The 9705-nt window shown below is 41.2% G+C and overlaps 1 protein-coding gene across 1 annotated transcript in view; it reads left to right on the forward strand.

The window, feature by feature from the left end:
• The window catches only part of LOC309702163 (uncharacterized protein), an 854297-nt gene that overhangs the window by 839707 nt on the left and 4885 nt on the right, over positions 1–9705 (forward strand). Inside the window, exon 25 of the mRNA XM_082526612.1 lies at positions 4524–4697. Coding sequence (XP_082382738.1) covers positions 4524–4697 — 174 coding nt within the window. The remainder of the gene's footprint in view (positions 1–4523; positions 4698–9705) is intronic.

The raw sequence follows: 9705 nt of genomic DNA on the forward strand, positions 1-9705 counted from the left end.
TGACCTGTCAGAGAGAAGCTGTGAAGCTCTGGCCTCAGGTCTCAGCTCTCAGACCTCTAATCTGAGACAGCTGGACCTGAGTAACAATAACCTGAAGGATTCAGGCGTGAAGCTTCTGTCTGAAGGACTGAAGAGTCCACACTGTACACTGGAAACTCTCAGGTGAGATCAAGCATTTTTCTTTCATCAACTGACAGAATTAGCAGATTAATAATAAGGCAGTCCTCTAATAAGAGGAGAAGTGGAGGTGTTTTGAAGGGCAACGTACTCTTATGTTAACAAGACAGGAAGTAGTTCCTGGGAACTGCTTCCTTTGTTATTGTCTAAGTAGAAACATGATGGTGAAACAGTGATGAGTTTGCAGAGGTGGATCCACACAACACAACAATGCTGTTGTGTGCTGAAAGCAGACTTCTCACAGATTCTGAGGCTGCAGGTTTCATCACTGTCCAACCAAAATTCACTGAACCAGCAGTAAATGAACGTCCAAAACCTTTTTTGTGTGATCTGTTCACCTGCTGTTTTAGCTGTTTGGTGGTTGTTGAGATGGTTTTGTGAACTTTTAGCTGAGATTCTGACGTTTCTGTAGATACCACACATGTCTAATTACTTTGTACAGCATGAATGGCCATAACGAGGTTTTTAACAGTAAGAAAAGTTGTAAAACTTCAGAAAATATAGTTAAAAGTCCAAAACCTTCTACGTCTGGTGGCTTGTGGTAAGGAGCAGATCAAACGAGTAAAGAATTACGTTATAATTATAAATGGCTTCAACAGCACATTCAGGTCTGTGAGACTCATTCAGACACTGAGCCGTGGCTCTGTGCTACATGCACATATTTCTGCATCTCTGCCATTCAGACACACTTTATATATAGTTTATTTTATGTAGTGTTAATACTGAACTGTACATTTAGTCTTTTTAAAGGCAGCAAGTTTTATTCAGTGTTTTCATGAAAGCCTTATTTTTATCCATTTACTGCTATTAGGAAGAACACGTGAGGTTTAAGACCTGGACCAGTTTGAAACCTTTTGTCCTCCACAATGGAAATGGGTGGAAATAAAAATGGGTCTCACTTTAGCCAGCTCCTAATTTTATCAGTTCTGCTCTCAGCGTCTCCTGTATATCTCCTGTATAAATGTTGCACTCAGCTTTGTGGTCTCCAATATCACTGAAATGCAGCCAGATGCTGCTCATTTTGCCTTTTCACTCTTTCCTGACACGCTTGCATTTCAGTACAGCTCCCATTTCTCTGTGTACTGGTCTCTACCACCACCCTTGCTGTCTATGGGACATGTCCTCTTTCACATAATGGTATGATCCCAGTCTGTCTCTTAAAGTGTTTGGCCACATGGTTTGCTCATCAGAATAACATCTCAGCCGTGCTCACATTGATTATCAGCAAGCCTGAAAATTCATCAATATTTGACATATGAAATTATCTCATGGGCTGGATTTGGCCCACGGGCCATATGTTTGACACCCCTGGTTTACACAGTTTGGTATTCAATGTACAAGTGAGCTAGCTCTCAGCTAACTAGCAGACAAGCTAACTGCTGGGACTGCGTCTTTCTAACAAGAGCGTCAGACACTCAGACTGGTTTCCTTTGTGGATGATGATGTGTTCTCACACTGATCCTTCATGCTGATGCTGCCATCCACCCACTGCTCCTGGATTCCTCATCATCATCTCCATCAGCCCTCACAATACTCCACCTTCTTCAGCTTCATGTTCAGCAGCCTGGATGGACAGTAATTCTTTCCATGGGTTATGGTGGGACATTGAGAGCTGAAGTCAAACAGCAGTGAGAATGAAAGACTGATTCATTTCTATTTAGTCTTGTGCTGTGCAGCTTTGTTCAGAGCATTAAGGCCCAGCAAAGATCACTGAGGTCATAGAGTCCTGATGAAACCTGTGTGCTTATAGAAACTGAGACCAGATGAACCAGAATAGAAGGACATTAAAATGAAGTGTCAGCTACACAAAGGCAAAGCTATTCAGTTGTTGCTGTGAGTTATTTAAATGGAGGATGGAGTCAGACTTTAAGCTGCTGGACTCAGTCACTATATCCTGTTGTCCTCATAGAACCTGGACACACAGACTCACCTGTGACACAGTGACACACAGTGTGGGCTACACACACATTAGAAAGTGGATCAGTCACACTTGTGCAATCATTTGTTGTGCTGGGAAACCATGAACACTTTGAATCACATTAATGGCTTTGTTACAGCAACATGCAATCATGAGTTCAAAAGTAGTGCATTGTGTACTTATTTTAATAGTACTGCAGTATGAGAAGTGCAACATTCAGTGTGCAGAAACAGATCAGGTGCTTTCTAACAGCAGTGTTCCCTTTAACACAGCAGCAGTTCAAATATTTCTGTCAGTCTGAGCTGAAACATGAATCTAATCAAATATCAAATCAAAGTTCTTTGCCTCTGCCAGGACGTTAACATTTGATCTAGTTTTTTACAAAGTTCCCTCAGCGTCCAGAGCCACCAACATACCTTTGATCAACAGCAAGTGAACATTTATAAATGTGTGTTTGCAGAACAGGAAGCAGCAGAACTATTGTTCTGTTATCAGGCAGCAGCACAAACGCTCATCAGCTCATTTACTGTGCAGGACTTTGAGTGTGTGAAGTGTGTGTTTGTGCTGGATTTCCTTTGGAGAATCTCAGTCAGAAACCAGACAAAGAAAAACTCTTTCAACAGTCCAGGTTGAGTTGACAACATGAACTGCATTTATCTTCCTCTGACTGACATGTTCTTCCTCCTCTGCACCGAGCCAGCTGCTAAGACTCACAAGCTCATTGACATTTTCTGATGATAAAGAAACTCTCTTCTTCTGCACAATATGAGCAGCAACAGAGAAGAAGCTTTCACAGGTACAGATGTTGCAGCTGTGGCCAAGTACATGTGCTGCATGTTGGAGCAGCACTCTGATGGACAGGCCTCTGTACTGATGGTGGGCTCTGCTCTGTATCCACCACACTGTTCTCAGCTGAGTCTTCCTCCTGTTCACAATCACACTCTGATCAAGCATGTTCACGTTGTAACGCCGTGGCTTTCGTAGTCTCTCCTTTTTCTACAGCTCATGTGTTCTTCTTGTGATGCTGCGTCTTGAGGCTCATACATGCCGTCATTTGTTGATCCTAAGAACGTTCCTCAGACCGACTTCTTCAACAACAGATAACTTTAGTTGTATCAACACTGCCTCCTGGAACAGTTTAAAATGAACATGTCAAAGATCTGTACCTGTCTCCATGTTTCTGTCCCCGCCCCTTTCTTTCTGTCCTGGGTCATGTGAGCGCTGCAGTAGTATTAGGCCCACCCTCAATGCTCCCATTGGCTGAGATGCATAATGACGCCCATTTAAAGCCAGCACTGATCAACATCCCTCCTGTGACCCATGGCTTTTATATTCAGAGCCAGTGAGCACTTTCACAATAATCATGATTTTAAAAACTGTGATTAAAATAATTGCTGACGTTAATCAGTTAATGAGTTAACGAGATTATAACAGGTTAAGTTGCCCTAATAATTAGACTTTGGTGACAAACTGATGTGATCTCCATGTTTCCTTTGTTGGACTGTGGGCGAGTGTCAGAACTGAATGTACTGAGTAACATGTAGAGTTTAAACATGTGTCAGTTCCAGTTTTAGAGCTCTAAAGTGCAGCTATCATGTTAGGAATATGTTAGGAATAGACAGGAACACTGAGCACACTGAGGTCAAATCTTTATTTATCCAGTTCATCTGTAGGCTGAGCCCAGTCCATCCAGTTAGTGAAATGATGTTTAAAGGTCTCCTTGTTCTGTGAGCGTGCACAGATCCTGAAGCAGAAAGCCTGGGTTACAGAGAAATGATCATCACTGTGATGATGCTCATCATCTCTGACTGGGATTTGAGGTTTTGTCAAAGCAGCAAAGAAAGCCTGGCTATGTTGGACTGGGTGTGGAAGCAGCTCCCAGTTTGAGTTCAGGAGACAGACGCCCTCTCTACTTTGAAGATCAGCTTCAAACTTTCCTTTTTGATAAAGCTTATAGTTCGAGCTGGATCAGGTGACCCTGAACCATCACTTAGTTATGCTGCTATAGGCTCAGGCTGTTGGTGGACTTCCCATGATGCTCTGCTTTCTTCTCCCCTCTTTTCACTCCTGATGCTTTTATATGTCACTACTGCATGTCCTTAACTTTTGTCTCTCTGTTTTGTTCTTGTCTCTCTGAGCTCATCTCTTCTCTTTCCCCTCACCCTGCAACCAGTCATGGTAGATGCTCCTCCTGGAGCCTGTTTTCACTGGGAGGATCTTTGTGTCAAAGGGAGTTCTTCTTCCCACCATCACCAAGTGCTGCTCACAGTGGAGGCGGTTACCTTACACTGTTAAACAGCTTCAGATGACTGTTGTTGTCTGTTGGGTATTGTCACTTATAAATAAAGTTACAATGGATGGATAGATGTTATTGTGACAAAGAGAAAACAACTGTTGACAGATAGATTGTTGTTTTGTGTGTCTGCAGTCTGTCAGGCTGTCTGATCACAGAGGAAGGCTGTACTTCTCTGGCCTCCGCTCTGAGCTCCAACCCCTCCCATCTGAGAGAGCTGGACCTGAGCTACAATCATCCAGGTCCCTCAGGAATGAAGCTTCTGTCGGCTGGACTGAAGGATCCAGGCTGGAGACTGGACACTCTCAGGTATGGAGAGAAAATCTGATAGAGGAGGAAGAGCTGGAAACATTTCCCGTGTCTTTCACTCACTTCCTGTTTGTTTCCTGCAGATGAGACATGAACAATCACACATGCAGGAATATTTTCAGGGTCAGACACACTAGTCTAGCTGGATAGTTCATGGATATTTATGTAGGGGTCTCCAAGGAGTCTGTTTGCAGGAACATTTAGGTCACAGGTGTACCTGATATAGATGCCAGTGTACCTAATAAAGTGTCAGCTAACATTTGGAAATGGAAGCTTAAATAATGACAAACTGTACATTCACAGCTGAATTCACAATAAATTTGTTCTGAAGTGCACATTTTTCTGTTATTGTTCTCAAACAACAGAATGAGAATGAAATATTGATTCTAACGGGGCCCATAAACAGCATTAGCTTAGCAGCATTAGCTTATCAGAGTTTCTATCATGGTCACAGAAATCTTTAGCAGAGAAAAGTGGCCTACTTAGCAATAACTGCTCAAGTTGTATAAAGAAAGGGAAAACAGTATTAGCATTAGCTGCTAATGGCAGCTTACTTAGCATAAACTCTTCACATCTTTATAATGCAAGGGAAAGGAGTCACTCATGGAAGCCTATTTAGCATTAACGTCTCACATCATTATAAAACAAGAGAAAAGGGTATTAGCATAAGCTACTAATGCTTATTCACCTCAAATTAGCTTTAGCTGCTAATGGTAGCCTACTTAGCATTAACTCCTCACTAATATAATGCTAATTCACATCAAATTAGCATTAGCTGCTCATATTGTTATAAGGAAAGAGAAAACAATATTAGCATTAGCTACTAATAGTTATTCAGCCCTAATTAGAATAAGCCTCTAAAAGCAGCCTACTTAGCATTAACTCCTCACATCGTTGTTACCCAACGGGAAAGAGTATTAGTATTAGCTACTATCATTTTTAATAAGTAAGAGAAAACAGTGTTAGCATTATTGAATAATGCTAATTCACACTAAATTAGAATGACCTATTTACAAGAGCGTACTTAGAATTAGCTGCTCACATTGTTAAAAAGTAAGGGAAAACAGTATTAGTATTAGCACATAATGCTAATTCACGTCAAAGTAGCATTAGTTAATAATGGCAGCCTACTTAGCATTAACTGCTCACTAATATAATGCTAATTCACATCAAATTAGCATTAGCTGCTCACATTGTTAAAAGGGAAAACAATAATAGCATTAGCTGCTGATAATTATTCACCTAATTAGAGTTAGCCCCTAATGGCAGCCTAGTTAGCATTAACTCCTGACATCGTTATAATGCAGGGGAAAAGGGTTACCATTATCGGATAATGCTAATTTACATCAAATTAACAATAGTTAATAATGGTAGACTTCGTATCACTAGCTGCTGTCATTCTTACAAAGCAAAGGAAAACAATATGAGCATTAGCTGCTAATGCTTTTTCATCTAAAATTAGCATTAGCAGCTAATGGCAGCCTACTTAGCATTAACTCCTCACTAATATAATGCTAATTCACGTCAAATTAGCATTAGCTGCTAGCATCAGCCTACCTAGCACTAGCTGTTCACATTGTTAAAAGGGAAGAGAAAACGATATTAGCATTATCTAATAATGTTGACCTTGGCCCACTGGAAAAGTTCAGAACTAAAGATTTAGGAGTGTTTCTCGATAGCTCTTTCTCATTTGAGAAACAAATAAATTCTGTTATTAAAACCAGCTGTAAGGTTTATATTGTTGATTGTCATTTATGCTTAGAAATATTTACTCATATATGCTTAGAGTTGTATAATTGATTGCATAATGATAGAGGTTTGATCCTGAGTAGTCTGTAAAGACTCTGTGTGCCTTCCAGAATGCTCTGGCATGCACACACCACTTGGGGCCATGAGAGAGGTCGTACCCTCTCTTACTGATTTATGGTGTAGGACAGGGGTCTCAAACTCAATTTAGCTGGGGGCCGCTGCAGGCAGAGTCTGGGTGAGGCTGGGCCGCATTAGGTTTTCCACAAGAAAGGCATGGTTAAAAAATTCCAATCTTCTCAAATCTCTTTATTTTTATTTTTTAACACAAAATATGAAAAATAAATAAACAAATTAAGAATTAATAAGAAAATAAATCAATCTGTAATACATAAATAAAATAATAATAAGATGTTTTTAGTCAGTGAACTTGTGTGTTTCTTTCAGGCTTCTATATCTGCTGTATTTAGATTGAAATGTCTGTATTAACAGTTCTATAACCTTCTTCTGAACATGAATGGAACACTGTAGAAAATGAACTGTTCTTCTGAACATGGCTTCTCTTGCCTACTCCTTGCTGCTAGAGACTAGAGATGGCACGATACCACTTTTTTATGTCCGATACCGATACCGATATCATAAATTTGGATATCTGCCGATACCGATATGAATCCGATATAGTGTTTTTTAATCAACAAAACTGTTTTTTAAAATATCTTGCTGCATTTTGCAAGTCTGCAAGTTCATACTCAAGTTAAAAACAACAACTACACTAAAGCTATTCTGTTATACCTGTATACAAAAAAAACATTTCATAGTTCAGCAATACTGATCAATCTAATAAACTTAAACCTACACCATCCTCCCTATTCTGGTATTTTAAAGAGTACTTAGCGTAAATATTAAGCAACCTAACTAATAGGGTTCCAACTCCCAGCAACAACAAAAATAAATAAATAAAATATAGGGAACCACCCCTCACGCGCCACCTCATGATGCTTAATCGACGTAATCAACCTTAATTTGATGCAGTGTGAAAAAAAATGCACAGAAATCAATTATTTTTCAAGAAATATTAAATAGATTCAACATCTTTCTTCAACAAAATTGCAGACTGCACAGATGGTACCTTCCCAAAGGAAAAAGTACTATAGCTTACTAGGGTATATATATTAGACTTAATAGTTACTATATACAGTAATTGACTTCTATTCATTTTACATCAAATTAAAACTTTGGGTGTAAGATAATTATTTATTAAAAGCTCGACATTTTAAATGAGAATAAGAAAGAAAAGTATGTCTTTGTGCCCCCTTTTCCCAGTTCATGCCCTATCGGCCCCCCTGGCTAAACTTTGCTAGATCCGCCCCTGCACAGTTACCAGCCGTCAGCTACGTAGAAAAAGATCCTGGTGTAGAAAGTAATATTAAATAAATTCTAACAACAGCTTATCAAGCTTAAACGTGCTGCTGTTGTTCAGCCGCTGGTTTCCTCTTTCTGGTGCAAAGTGGGCCAAAAACAAAGAAGAGAGACGGACTCGAGACAGAAAAGCCGATCAGCTGATCATTAAGCAGTTTCATGATTGAAGTAGCAGCAAGAAGAGGCAGTCGTTTGTTAAGCTTAACGTGGGAATGCTTTACAAACATTCAGAGATGGACTTACACACTTGCTGTACTTCTCTCGGGGATAACTTTGTCGGAGATGAAATGCCGGGTTGCTAGCGAAGCTCCACATGCTATCCAGACCACCGACAGGTCCCGCATGCCACAGCCGCTCTATCACGTGATGCATACTGCTCCGACGTGCTAACGTTCTGAGGTGAGTTACGGCGTGTTGCAAGTTTTGTGAGGTGCTTTCGTGATATTTAATGGATCGGATTACATTTTTTATTTTTCTCCGATATCCGATCCAGTAATTTAGGTCAGTATCGGACCGATACCGATACGTAATATCGGATCGGTCCATCTCTACTAGAGACCTGGCAGCGTTTCCTCTCGCATAGCCGAGCCAGATTTGGCCTGAGGGAGGAAGCAGTTGCGACCCTCAGTATGTCTTGAAGCTGATCATCCGTAAGTCTGGACCTGTACTTGGACTTATTGAAGTTCAAAGTGGAGAAGAGCTTTTGGCACAAGTATGTGCTACCAAAAAGGCACATGGTCCGCTTGAACATTCGGGAAAGCCGAGGGAAACTAGGGCTCAAGTCTCTCAAAAATTGTCCAAGCTTGTCTGCTTTTCCACTCACCTCCCTGAACTTTGCTTTGAGTTCAGAGTTGCACTGCAGCTCAATGAGCTCCATTTGAAGCACAGAAGGGGCATCTTGCACATCAAAGGAGAAGGGGTCCGCAAAAATGTGAAAGGTGGCTCTGTGTGTCTTGAAGTCAGCAAATCTGTGATCAAATTCCTCCTGTAGCCTCAAAATGACATCAACATACTCGTCAGCACTGAATGGTGTGCCTGCATCCACGAGTGCCTTGCATGCTGGGAAATGGCAAAGGTTTGTCTGAGAGAGCTGAGCTTTCCAGAGCGCCAGTTTTGTGGAGAATGCTCTCACGTTGTCATAGGCAGCACTGACAAGTTGCCCCTGGCCTTGTAACGTCTTGTTCAGTACATTAAGCTCATGTGTCATATCAACAAGAAAAGCTGAGTCCATGAGCCATTTGGGATCAGTTAGCACAGGAACACTAACTCCATCCTTCTCCATGAAGGCTTCACTTCTGCTCTCAACTCAAAAAGTCTCTTTAATACATTTCCCCTGCTGAGCCAACGTACCTCAGTGAAGTCGAGCACATCCCCATATTCTGACTCCATTTCCTCTAAAAAAGCACAGAACCTTCGGTGCTTTAAGCCCCTGGATCTGATTTGGTTGATGCATTTCACAACAATAGACATCACATTGTCAAACTTCAGGCATTTGCTGCAAAGGACCTGCTGATGGATGATGCAGTGCAGAGCAATGGCCTCCTCCACGCCTTCCTCTTCCAGTTTGTTTTGTGCCACCAGTCCATGTTTCCTCCCTGTCATTGATGGCGCTCCATCTGTTGTTATTCCAACAAACCTCTTCCATGGCAAACCAACATTCTCAATGGCATCACACAGCTTGTAAATATCTGCTGAGCGGTGGTCTGGCCATGCATTGGAATTACTGTGAGCAGCTCCTCCATCACTTCAAAACTGTCATCAACACCACGGACATACATTGGGAGCTGGGCAGTGTCGGTGATGTCTGTGGTCTCATCAAGAGCGACTGAGTATACACTGAAAC

This window comes from Aulonocara stuartgranti, assembly GCF_965226115.1.
Source record: "Aulonocara stuartgranti genome assembly, chromosome: 3".
In the NCBI taxonomy this organism is placed as follows: Eukaryota; Metazoa; Chordata; class Actinopteri; order Cichliformes; family Cichlidae; genus Aulonocara; species Aulonocara stuartgranti.